The sequence below is a fragment of the Tasmannia lanceolata genome, unplaced genomic scaffold, assembly GCF_043159265.1.
Source record: "Tasmannia lanceolata isolate RefF3 unplaced genomic scaffold, GAP_Taslan_0.1 ptg000006l, whole genome shotgun sequence".
Classification (NCBI taxonomy): Eukaryota; Viridiplantae; Streptophyta; class Magnoliopsida; order Canellales; family Winteraceae; genus Tasmannia; species Tasmannia lanceolata.
Genome location: NW_027518683.1, coordinates 18,048,493 through 18,062,391, shown reverse-complemented (window position 1 = coordinate 18,062,391; position 13,899 = coordinate 18,048,493). Strand labels below are relative to the sequence as shown.

Here is a 13,899-nt window from a genome sequence, read left to right as displayed (position 1 = left end):
CTTAAGCTTTTGGAGTAATTGGTTGTTTCACACTCACATTATAGTATAGTTTATAATAAAAAATATATAATTAATTTCTTAATTTTCATTCGCCTTATGTTAGGTATTTAATATCTATAAACAAATTTACATTAATTAATAAGGTTTTAAAGACCTATTTGTTTTTAAAATATTTAGTGTATAGATAGAGATTTATATTTATTAGATAATAAATAGTGCGGGCCTGCAAATGACAACCAAGGTCTTCTCCCTTAATCCATCCAATTGGGATTAATTAATGTAAAATATAGATTATTTGCAAATCATGCATGGTCCTAATAGTTTTTCGCAGGCTCTAAATCCTTGATTAAATTAACATAGTCTTATGCAAAAGAGGACTAGTGGCATTCAAAAAGGCTCTAAATCAAAGAAGGCCTTTAAATTTCTCATTTTCCATAAGTTTAGAACTAATACAATAATACATTATACAAACAGGGAGAATTGAAGTGAACTCTTCTTAACATAGAAAGCATGCCCTCCTCATCCCTATTTGGAAAGGAAAAACTTTTCCAGAATTTTGGGATTGCAAGAATATTTTGGAAAAGTTTGGAAAGGAGAAACTTTTCCCGAATTTCCTAATTTCCATTTGTTTGATTTCACATGAAAATATCCCTCTAAATAAGCCATGACCATATATCATTTCTCTCTAAATATATTGTGGAACGTGAAAAACATTTCTACTACAAATATTATTCCTGCAATCCAAATAGGACCTAAGGGCATTTCGGTCAAATGGTAGACTTCAAAGTATCTACTTTGTCAAGGAGGTGTTTGCTTGAAGAAGTGGATTTTGTCTTCCCATTTTTCTATGTTTTTCTGTTTACCAACTTTCTTAAAAGTCAGATAACGAAACTTTCGCGAACTCATTGGGGCCTCCCTCTGATATCCTTATCACCATTCACGACTAAACAAACTTTAACCATACCCTCACGCAAACGTGGGATTGCTCGTGCCTCAATACTATATATAGATGATCGAAGATTTGCAGAGACAGATACAGAGAGAGATATAGAAATAGAGAGAGGATAGCAAGTTTCTAAGAAGGCCTTGTTCAAAAAGGGATCTCCACAATCCTTCATCTCTTATCCCATCTTCATTTTTCTTCAATTACTACAACATGGCACGTTCCATGTTGTTGTTCTTGTTTCTTTCATGTGCTTTCTCACTTCTAGCTTCCATGGCTTCCGCCAAAGTCGTCAAGCACAGTTTCCATGTAATCAAACACACTCCCTTTTTAGTTTCTTTATTTTTCTGTTTTTGGGTAACGAATGGCCAATCTTACCCATATGATTTCAGGTAAGGATGGTGCAGTTCCCTTAATAGAAGGGGTATAACGGTCATTGCACCTCCGGTCGGCCTCATTAACATGCCTTAATAGCTTGTTAATAAAGGTTAAGCAAATCTTTGTGGCCTGTGACTTTTGGGATGACTAGTGGATTGCACCAGTCCTTACTGAAAATCAAAAGGGCAAATTAGTCATGTTCTGTGGGAAAAATTTGTCTGCCATGTCAAAATTATCTTCAATGTCAACAAAACACACTTTGGAGTTTTGTATGGCCTCCCATTGAGATGAAACTCTGAAGTTAATGACGGGTCGAGGGCATTGCAGTCATTTTTGAAAATTTATGTTAATTTGCTTAGCTTTTTGAGAAAAAAAGATTAAAAAAACAAAAAAAAAAAAAAAATCAAGTGATTTTCTTATATATTGTTTCTCAGGTAATTGGTCCTTCTTCTCTCGTATTTTTCGAAGAGAAAACAACAAAAAAACAAAAAAATAAAAATAAAAATAAAACTATGGCATGGTGAAGTAATATATATGGATAGAAGGCTATGTATAGTAGGTCACAACAAGAGCTCCTATTAATTTTTTTCTATTGATTAATTTAACCTTCTGTTATTCTTTTGTTTAATTTTCAGGTCGGAAACATGACAGTTAACCCTCTGTGCAAGGAGGAAGTTATCGTTGCCGTGAACAAGCGACTACCTGGCCCGATAATACGAGTTCACGACGGCGATACACTTATTGTTCATGTGTTTAACGAATCGCCCTACAACATCACCATTCACTGGTAAATCTATACTTAAAGTCAAATCTAATGATCAATATGTGGTTTATCAAATCATATGGACTTTGAAAATATAATTACAGTTGGATTTGAATCAACAAATTCAAATAGAAGTATTTGTGTGTTTTTTTTTTATGAAAATTAAATATATTTTGACAATTGCATTGTCTTCTTATACCCAATATGATGACAAAATTATTACTATTAATACCATTTCCACCCCTTTTGCCGGTCTTTTCCAACAAATGACTGCATTTTCTCCCCCTTTTGGTTGTTTTTTCTTCGTGAAAAACAAACATAAGGGGTGTAAATGGTAGAAAAAAGGTGAAAATATCATAAAATAATTGCGACTTACATTACAATGGTGGTGTAGGCATGGGATATTTCAGATACTGAGCGGTTGGGCCGACGGTCCGAGCTATGTGACCCAATGTCCTATTCCTCCGGGCTCTAGTTACACATACAAGTTCAACATCACTCGTCAAGAGGGAACCCTATGGTGGCACGCCCACGTGTCGTGGCTTCGTTCCACGGTTTATGGCGCCTTGATCATCCGCCCCAAATCCGGTCAATTCCCCTTCCCCAAACCCCACAAAGAAGTCCCCATTCTACTAGGTAAATCACTTCTTCCCCCTCTCATCTCTTTTCTCTCCCACTAGAACATATTGAGGGTATTTTAGTCATTTAATGCAACCTATAAGTTATTTAGAAAAAAGCCTTTCTTTTTTATTGAGGGTAAATCACTTCTTGAATTAAAAATTCCGTTGGCTTTTTCTTAAAATGACGAAAATGCCCCTGAACAGGTGAATGGTGGAACGCGAACGTGATTGATGTAGAAAATGAGGCTTTAGCCTCCGGTGGGGCCCCCAATATTTCGGACGCTTTCACAATCAACGGAAAACCCGGAGATCACTATTCATGCGATACCAAGAGTACGGAATTTCTCATTTTTCTCTATAATTCTACACTCCAAGCGCACGTTAGACTCCGCAAGGTCTCTCTCGCTAACGTGTTTTCTTTTTTTCCAGAAACTTTCAAGCTTAAAGTGGCCCACGGAAAGACCTACCTCCTAAGAATTATCAACGCTGCCCTCAATAACCAACTCTTCTTCAAAATAGCCAACCACAACATGACAGTTGTGGCAGTTGATGCCAGTTACACCAATCCGTTCCCAACCGACGTCGTGGTAGTTGCCCCCGGCCAAACTACCGATGTCCTATTAACCGCCGATCAGCCCTCAGGCCGTTACTACATGGCCGCCCGGCCCTACTTAAGTGCCCCTAGCGTGGCCGCCGATAACACGACCACCACAGGAATCCTCGAATACGAAGGCTCCACATCATCTGGGACCCCACTCTTCCCTGCCCTACCTGCCTTGAACGACACCCCTACGGCCCACCACTTCTACTCCAACCTTACTGGCCTCCTCCATAAGGCCCCCAAGTTCGTACCCCGCCGAGTGGATGAAAAGATGTTCATTACTTCTGGGTTGGGTCTCGAGCCCTGCGGTAATAACGCCACGTGTCCGGGCCCACTTGGGATGAGACTAGCTGCAAGTATGAACAATGTGTCGTTCCAGTTTCCAACTAGGCTTTCTATGCTCCAGGCGCATTTTAGCGGGGTGCAGGGGATTTTTACTGAGAATTTCCCTAACAATCCACCATTGGTTTTTAACTACACGGATCCGAGCTTAGCTGTGTCGGTCCCACTTGCGGTGCCTGTGAAGGGGACACGTGTCAAGAGATTGGCTTACAATACAACGGTGGAGATTGTTATACAGGACACATCATTTTTGGCTGTGGAGAACCACCCTATCCATCTTCATGGGTTCAATTTCTTTGTGGTGGCCCAAGGTTTTGGGAATTTTGACCGGGCCAGGGACGAGAGAAAGTTCAATTTGGTGAACCCACAGGTGCGGAACACCATAGCTGTGCCCGTAGGTGGCTGGGCCGTTATTCGATTCAAAGCTAATAACCCAGGTAAATACCCCCTACATGACTCACCTGACCGAGTTTTTGCCCAGTTCTTATCTGACCCCAAGTTTTCAAATAACATGAGGGTCCATTAATTACAAGGCCCAGAAGGATCCACGGGGGCCTTTCAATTGGGCCCACTTGAACGTATGCATTATATATTATATTAGGAATTTGAAGTGAAATCTCTGACTAATATGAAAATCTGAATGTACAGGTGTATGGCTGATGCATTGCCACCTGGACGTCCACCTTCCGTGGGGCCTGGCAACAGCTTTTCTGATAGAGAATGGGCCAACCCCTTCATCAACTCTTCCACCACCCCCACTCGATCTTCCTCGTTGTTAGATTAATGACACCCTCTTTTTTATTCATACACACCAATGTTATTTGATTTTAAATAATTTGTGTTTTACTCTCAAGTATTCATGTTTGTTTTAATCTGTTCAACGTGTATAATAAGCTTTTATGCATTCTTAGTTTTTCTCATATTTTTACAGCTATTGTTTGTGTGACTACGATTGTATCAAGAAATTTATTTAATAAAGTGTCTCGTTTCTTTTTTCTTTTTGCTCTGTGGAAAATGGACACATTCTTAGTGCATGATGGCAACAAAAAGGTAATATGAGTGCATTGATAATGAAATGAAAATGAAGGTTTACCTTGCAAACCCACCATACAAATGTAAGATGCGCATGGTGTGAGACTATTCAACGAGATTTTCTAAGAAACACCCATCTTGTTTCACAAATTCCCAACTTTGTTCTATGCTGTGGGGCTTAATTTCTAATTTAATGTAATCAAACTAAGCGGCCGGAATAGTACTGACAATGATAAAAATGGCAGAGGGCGAGCGATGACCTACATGTTGCAATAAGGAATGGTTAGGTTTGCTCGACGATAATCATACACAACTTACCTTTAAGAGAAACTAAAATATGTCACTGCTTAGAAGGTTTTGGAGCTGAATTTTAATTATATAATAAGAATCATAAGGTGGAGGAGGAGGAGGAGGAGGAGACAATAAAATTGGCAAGTATTCTACAGTTATCACATTCAACATCTCTTCTAATCCGACAAACTTATATTTAATCTACCATGGTTGATACACCTTTGGATTAATTAGTCAAACCCTATGATAGTTGCGACTGCCAACCCAGAAAAAAAATATCCATCACCAAAAAAAAAATCGTCACTAAAGACATTTAGCGACGGAAACCAGACCGTCGCAATAAAGGGCGTCTCTTAAGGGTTATAGCAACGTATTTTGTGGCGATTCACTATCCATGGCTGTTAAGCCTTTGGAATTAGCTATAGCTTATCAAATCTCATAGATAAAGAGTGATATTCTAAATTTCTAATCTTTATCCGCGATTGGAGGGATCTGTGATCTTTTTCCAGGTTGTATTCTCATAAACTCTATAAATATAAAATTAAGAGGAATATATTAATACATTAATGGGTTGGTGTCAATAAACCGGGTTAGACAAAAAAAAAAAGTCTCTCTCATGCGCGCGCCCACACACAACACAACACACATACAGAAATCCTTATATGCACGCAAGCATCATGCATTTAATATATATATTGATGAATGACGCTAGTACGCCCCCCCCCCCCCCCCCCCCCCCCAATAAAAATAGACACGAATGCTTTTGAAACAAACCAAAGTTCATGGACCACATGTTACGGAATCACTATTTACTTCAAAAGTTTTCTATGCTCAATCTATTTTATCCACTTTGTACATGTTAAGGTACACCTCTAACCTCATTTTCTATATCAGTGTTTTTTTTAATCTCTGATTAACGTGCCAAACTTATTTCAACTCAACAACTTTATATCTAAAATAGCAACCTAGTACGGCCAACATGTGAATCACAAAACTATAAATTTATTTTATTGCTACTAGTAAAAAATGTGCACGTGCCACTAAGGTATTTTACAATTTGTTTATTTCAATATAAATTTCAATACATTTTAGTAGCCAAGATAATTTATAACTCAATTTCTTCCTAGTAAGCTAGCTTTCATTAATCAACATAGAGCTCTGTACAGGTGAACTTTTTGGAGAGGCATAATATTGTTGTTTTCCGTACAAATATTTTTCTTACAATAACCAACAATACCGTATGATTCTCCACAAACGAGGGTTTCCTATAGTAATCAACAATACCGTATGATTTTGCACAAATGAGAGTGCGCAATTTGGAACTCATCCATAACAAAAGGATGATGTGAATGAAGTGGTTGGTGGTCCAATATTTGGTGGGGATGGTTATAATCTATCATCCACTCTCGTTGCCAAGATCCCATGCTAGCTGCTGGAGAAGGTGTAGCAAAACACCTTGAGTAAGAGGAAGAGGAACCATAGACAAAATCACAGCAAAATCAGCCTGAAAAAAAGAATATATGCAGATCCAATCAGATTATCGAAGAGTTTGCTAGGAGAACATTTTTGGCTTGTAAAAATCCAATTAAAGAGAAGGAAAAGCTTGTACGTATAGTAGACAGAATGATTGGTAGGGCGTAGAGTTTCATTTGTTGGTGATTGCTACTTATTAGGGAAAAACAAACTTTGGTAGCGGCATAGCATTTAAAATAAGACTTTAAATCCCTTGGGCAAGAACAAAATATGATAAACATAAGAAATAGCTCGAGCTCATATTTTGAGGTTTGGAGCATCTAGAAAGTATGTTGGTAGTTGCAGCTTAGAGATAAACATACTTTGGTTGCAACAGAGGCACGCAGTAAAAAGGACACAGTAACATTAAGCTTGTCCGGAATGTTTTCAGAAAATTAGAACTTACGCAACCCAATTAGTTCTGATACTTTGATTTCATGTTTCTTATAAGTATGAAATGAAAAAATAACATACCAGGGAACATAACCAGAATAAAATGGAGACATCGCTTCTTGGAAGAGCTGGAATAAATGCATCCTCTCAAAGTTTGTAGCTGTTTTGTTGGATCCACAACCTGTTGCACATAGAGTACCAGATCAAAGCAAATAAATAGTCTCAACGATGCTAATATTCAAGAACTTCAGGAGTTCTTTTTCATCATATGGAACCTCATATACTGATATATCCAAGTAACTTGATACTGAATCTGTACAAGTTTTATGCATCTGAAATATGCAAGCACACAATGAAAACAGAGAGTTGGAAATATAATTAGCTACGTAAATGGAAGTTTGAGCTTTAAATTTGATGGAAGAGCCATTTCCAAAAAAAATAAATTTTGATGGAAGAGTACTTATGATGAATGGATAATAGACTAAAGGATAACATAATGAGCAACATGCCAAAAAAAAAGAAAAAATGGGGTCTATGGATTAAGCTTATTTGTTTTCCAGTTTTTAATCACTTGAGCTACCTCCTCGAATGACTCCAAAACCGTCTATTTATTCAGAATAATTTAAAATGACTCCAGCATAATTTTTGACTTCTATAAACTCACTGATCCCCTCACAATCTTTTGTGCAGTTGATCTTGTAATTATTTTCAACCTGAAAATTCCTTTGCAATCCTAACTTTTTTAAATTCAGTGAGATCCTTACAAACGTTATAGCTTGCTTGCATAGATATTTATGCATCAACTTCAGCCTTTGCAATACTATCACTCATGAACAAGGGAAGAATTCCAAAAAAATTATAATTTGTGATTTGTGAAAGATAGGGACAGTGGGGGACATATTAAACATATTAACTAAAATAAAGTGTATTTGTAGTGTTGTTTTTGGAGTCACCGTGGTTATGGGCTGTTTGGTATTTCTAAAATGCTCCTCTTCCCTTTATTGTTGGAACAAGATGAAATAGTTGGTAAGTTCGTTATTTGTTTGAAGGGATTTGCTAGCGTCCATCGCAGAAGGCATTTCACGGATGGTCCGATGCATGTGATCAGAGCTGCCACCTCATGAATGAAGACAAAACTGCGGCACCCAACCCAACTCAACCCAACCCAAGCTGAAATCGGGTTGAACCCGTCGAGTTCATGTTGAGCGTGGCCCAAGTTGCATCCATATGTATTGTCAACCTTCAGGATGTTGGTGGGAAAACCATTTGTAATAAAGCTGCTAGGAACATAGAACTGCTACAAATATTGCTTTCAAACAAAAATCATTTCAAGTTAAACCTCCCTAAACACATGGAAGTTGTGCTGAAATTTAAGTGTATGATCATTGCTAACATAAGGCAAATACCAATCATGCACTAAGAAGTTCCTAGAGAATGGGCCAACCCCTTCATCAACTCTTCCACCACCCCAACCCGATCTTCTTCGTTGTTAGATTAATGACACCCTCTTTTTTATTCATACACACCAATGTTATTTTATTTTAAATAATTCGTGTTTTATGCTGAAGTAGTCATGTGTGTTTTAATCTGTTCAACGTGTATAAGCTTTTATGCATTCTTAGTTTTTCTCATATTTTTACAGCTATTGGTTATGTGACTACGATTGTATCAATAAATTTATTTAATAGTGTCTCTTTTTTTTTTTTCTTCTGCTCTTTTTCTTTTTGCTTTGTGGAAAATGGACACATTCTTAGTGCATGATGGCAACAAAAAGGTAATATGAGTGCATTGATAATGAAATGAAAATGAAGGTTTACCTTGCAAACCGACCATCCAAATGTAAAATGCGCATGGTGTGAGACGATTCCACAAGATTTTCTAAGAAACGCCATTCTTGTTTCACAAATTCCCAACTTTGTTCTATGCTGTGGGACTTAATTTCTAATTTAACATAATCAAAATAAGTGGCTGGAATAGTGACAATGATAAAAATGGCAGACGGGGCAAGCGATGACCTACATGTTACAATAAGGAATGGCTTGGTTTGCTCGACGATAATCATACACAACTTGCCTCTCTAAGTGAAACTAAAATATGTCACTGCTTAGAAGGTTTTGGAACTCAATTTTAATTATATAACAAGTATCATAAGGAGGAGGAGAAGAAGATAGAAGGTTTTGGAGCTCAATTTTAATTATATAACAAGTATCATAAAGAGGAGGAGAAGAAGAAGAAGAAGACATTAAAATTGGCAAGTATATATTCTACAGTTTCCACATTCAACAACTCCTCTATCACGGCAAACTTATATTTAATCAACCATGATTGATACACCTTTGGAATTAGTCAAATCCTAAGCTAGTACACTACAAGAAATGTAGTCATTGGCGGCGGCCAAACTCCATCTACCAAAAAAAAAAAAAAAAAATCTTCACTAAAGACATTTAGAGACAGAAACCAGACGGTCGCAATAAAGGGCGTCTCTTAAGGGCTATAGCAACGTATTTTTTAGGAATTCACTATCCATGGTTGTTACGCCTTTGGAATTAGCTATAGGTATAACACTATCCATGGTCGTTACACCTCTAGAATAAGATGATGACAGGGCATGTGGAGACTTTTACACATCATCAAGATGGTTAATTATATTTCAAGAGAAATAATGGAATGATAAAAAAAAGTCAATGTGATCTTCCAAGATATAAAGAGAATAAATTAAAATGGTCAACTCATAAAATTCTCTAGAGAGCTTAGGAAGCGAGGTATGTTGCTTGTGGACCATTGCCCCTATGCTTGGATGATGGTGAATCTGTGGGTCATCTCTTAATGCATTGTTCATTTTCTCGTCAGATATGAAGCTATATATTTCTGAGGGCTGGCATAGCTTGGGTTTTTCCTTTATCTATTCCGGATTTGATGCATCAATGGGAGTTTGTGTTGTGGAGAAAGAAAGGAAAATTGTTGTGGAAAATTATTTGCTTGCAACATGGTGGGTGATTTGGAAAGAGAGAAATTCTGGAGTTTTTGAGGGGGTTGCTAAATCTCCTTACTGGCTATATATGAAAATTATTGCCCTCTCTATATCATGGGCAAGATGTCTTCAGGCATTCCGATTCGTTTCGGCCTTTGACTTATGGGAGGGGTGGAGAGAAGTTTGCTTTAGTAGGGAGGCTAGGTCTCAGGTTGCTCAGCAGTGGGTGGCTCCTCCTATTGGGATGTTCAAAATTTACTTCGATGGGTCGAGTTTTGGGAACCCGGGCCCAGCCAGGGTAGGCGGGTTATGTTGAGATGATTGTAGCGAAGTTGTGTGGGCTTATTCTCGTCCTCTTCAGGTATGTGATGCCTCGGAGGCCGAGGTAAAGGCAGTATATCATGGTATTAAAAGACTTGATAGAGAGAGCATGGATCACATTATTGTGGAGGGTGATTCACTCAATATAATTCGATGGTTCAAAGGGGCGGTGTTGCCTCCTTGGAGATTTTCGTCTATCTTTGATGAAATAGATGATCTAATCTCGGGCTCTGCTATTGTTTTCAATCATGTGCGGAGATCTGCCAATGGGGAGGCGGATTCTTTGGCTAGGGGTGGAGTTAGTCGTATGACATTGGAGTGCTTTGACTTCCTCCCTCCTTGAGAGTTTTTTTTATCTTTATTTTTATTGTTTCTCTTGTACTTTCGGAAGTGGTCCTCCTCGGCCTGCTCCCTTTTCTAATGAAATCATTCTACCATTTCCAAAAATAATAATTCTCTAGAGAGCTTATAAATCTCTTACATAAAGAGTGATATTCTAATCTTTATCTTTATCCGTGATTGGAGGGATCTATGATCTTTTTCCAAGTTGTATTCTCATAAAGTCTATAAATATATTAATACATTAATGGGTTGGTGTCAATAAACAGGGTTAGACAAAAAAAGGGTTAGACAAAGTCTCTCTCTCTCTCTCTCTCTCTCTCTCTCTCTCTCTCTCTCTCTCTCACACACACACACACAACACAACACACCGCACATACACAAATCCTTATATGCACACAAGCATCATACATTGAATATATAGATGAATGAAGCTAGTAATATAACAGAGAACGACCACACATGTTCACTTTTTATCAGATCTTTACTTATTCATTTAATTCATCTGAGCTGAGGTGGCTGTTCTCTCCTTCAAAAGTCAACTGCAAAATGGCTTTCCCTGAAATTGCCTAGCAAATGTCTCCCTTATCTTGTTATATAGTATAAGATATATATTTGGAGTAGTGTAACCATCAATTTTGTACCTAGGGCTTCTTTGTGAAGAAAGATTGCACTGTCTTTGTCTTTATTGTAACGTTGGTTCCTTGAACATCTTCTCTTATGATTCTTGTCTTTGCCAAAAGCTTTTGGTTGGCCTCAACAAAAATTATAAATTGAAGCATATTGAAGGGTAATTAACCAAAAGCTTTTGGCAATCTAATGAAGAGCAAAGCCTTTACCATTGAGCTAGAGGCCCAATACCTATGATGCTTGCCTTTACCATGAAATACACGTTCTAAAACAATAATATAGCAATATAGTGATTCGCAACGGAAGAAAAACATATCTATACGTGTAGACAAGAAGAAAAGGCAAGAGAACATAACTTAAATGACTTGGATGCGAAAGTAGAAAGCCCTCTCTTTCAAAAAACCAAAAAAATAAAAATAAACATGGACACGAATGCTTTTGCAACAAACCAAAGTTCATGGACCACATGTTACGGAATCACTATTTACTTGAAAAGTTTCTATGCTCAATCTATTTTATCCACACATGTTAAGGTACACCTCTAACCTCATTTTCTATATCAGTGTTTTTTTATCTCTGATTAACGTGCCTAACTTATTTCAACTCAACAAGTTTATATCTAAAATAGCAACCTTGTACGGCCAACATGTGAATCACAAAACTATAAATTTATTTTATTGCTATTATATTAGGGGCTAGATGGTAAAAGTATAAGAGAGAGAGTGAAGGAGGAAAATCGAGAGGTAAAAAATAATTCCCTTTTTCCTCTCGCTATATTATAGTAGATATACATACACATACATATATACGTATACATACACGCACATACATACACATACACATGCACATACATACATATATACATGCATGCATACATTAAAAAAAGGGCGCCCTAGTGCATGAGGCTCCCTCCATTGCGGGGTTTGGGGAGGGTTAGATGCGCAGCCTTACCCTTGCTTTGCAGAGAAGCTGTTTCCGTGACTTGAACCCGTGACCACCAGGTCACAATGTATGTGTGTGTGTGTGTGTGTGTGTGTGTGTGTGTGTGTGTGTGAGGAAATTGTTTGTGAGCAACTGCTCTGATAAGCTTATCTGAGCAGAGCTCACAGACAATAAGGGGCATTCATTTTTAAGGCCTTTCCTTGGATAGGGTGTGTACCAAAAATCAGCCATATAGGATCATCCTGACCCTGCCATTTGTGGAGGGAAAAAATGGGTAGAAACATAGACACACAGTGTCTGTCCATTTTCCCCTCCACCTTTGATTGGGTTAGGATGATCTTATTTATTTGATTTTTGGTACACACCCTATCCATGGAAGGGCCTTCCAAATGAATGCTTTAGATCCCCCTAAAAATGTGGCCCCCCATGGTTTGTGAGCTCTGCTCAGATAAGCTTATCCGAGCAGTTGCTTACAAACCATTTCCTATATATATATATGAGAAAACGGTTCCTACACATATGTGTAGATAAGTTATCTACACACTAGCTTAAAATACAGTGGGGGCCACATTATTTGGGTGATCCAAACCATTCATTTTTAAGGCCCTCACATAGATAGGGTGTCCATAAAAAATCAGATCCATAGGATTATCCTAACCATTCGAACTGTGGAGGCAAAAAATGGACTAATTTGTGAAGGTTTAAAGACATCCATTTTACCTCCACAAATCGTAGGGTTGGGATGATCCTATGGATCTGATTTTTTGTAGACACCCTATCTATGTGAGGGCCTTTAAAATGGATGGCTTGGATGACCCAAACAATGTGGGCCCCCACTGTATTTTAAGCTAGTGTGTAGAAAACTCTCTACACATATGTGTAGGAACCGTTTTCTCTCTCTATATATATATATATGAGAAAATAAAGTATGTGAGACTGGGATAGAGACTAAAACAATAATATAGCAACCATTAATAAAGTATGTGAGAAAATATCATCCGCTAGATCATAGGTATTGGGAGCAGCTGATGCTTGCCTTTACCATGAGATACACGTTCTAAAACAATAATATAGCAATTTATTGATTCGCAAGTTAGAAAAGCATGTCTTTACGTGTAGACAAGAAGAAAAAGGAAGATAACAAACTTAAATGACTTGGATGTGAATGTAGGAAGCCCTCTCTTTCAAAAATAAAAATAAAAATAAAAATAAAAATAAAAAATAAAAAAGGACATGAATGCTTTTGCCACAAATCAAAGTTCATGGACCACATGTTACTGAATCACTATTTTCTGAGCAACGGGGCTGTTGTTTCTTGAAAAGTTTTCTAGGCTCAATATATTTTACTATTAAATTTTCCATCCACTTTGTACATGTTTAGGTACACCTCTAACCTCATTTTCTAGACCGGTGTTTGTTCTTTCTCTCACCAGAGGCCCTATAAACACGTACCCATCATCCCATCCTTGATATTTGATCCAGCAGCTCACGCTGTGAGGAGCTGCTGTTGGATCAAATATCAAGGGTGGTACTTCTGTCGCACCACCTTTAAGTGTTTACACGGCCTTTCACCATATAATATATAGTAATTACATTGAGGGTGTTAGACCTAAAATCGGTAACAGGTACAGCAGTGGCGTAAGAACTGAGAGCGAGTGACGAGGGAGGTTGAGTATGAGTCCTGTGGTGAGTGCTTAGTCCTGCACAAGGCAAACGAGGTCAGAAGACCAGACCTGATTTTACTCCGGACAGGTCCTTCGACACTCAAGTCAGTATGAGCAAGAGTGAAGGGAAATGTCAGAGTTTTTAGGGAGAAGAGGG

The 13,899-nt window shown here is 37.9% G+C and overlaps 1 protein-coding gene across 1 annotated transcript; it reads left to right on the top strand.

Annotated features, from left to right (window-relative positions):
- The first annotated feature begins 1,025 nt into the window (after nt 1-1,025).
- LAC7 (laccase 7) lies at nt 1,026-4,646 on the top strand. Its single transcript, XM_077382724.1, has 6 exons — nt 1,026-1,252; nt 1,957-2,108; nt 2,479-2,720; nt 2,909-3,037; nt 3,134-4,084; nt 4,296-4,646. The coding sequence occupies exons 1-6, from the start codon at nt 1,157-1,159 to the stop codon at nt 4,424-4,426; spliced, it is 1,701 nt and encodes a 566-aa protein (XP_077238839.1). The 5' UTR covers nt 1,026-1,156; the 3' UTR covers nt 4,427-4,646.
- Nucleotides 4,647-13,899: the final 9,253 nt, after the last annotated feature.

Coding starts and splice junctions, on each gene's coding strand:
- LAC7 (XM_077382724.1), top strand. CDS start 1,157: ATGGCACGTTCCATGTTGTTGTTCTTGTTTCTTTCATGTGCTTTCTCA. Junction 1,253..1,956: donor TCGTCAAGCACAGTTTCCAT/GTAATCAAACAC, acceptor TTTAATTTTCAG/GTCGGAAACATGACAGTTAA. Junction 2,109..2,478: donor TACAACATCACCATTCACTG/GTAAATCTATAC, acceptor ATGGTGGTGTAG/GCATGGGATATTTCAGATAC.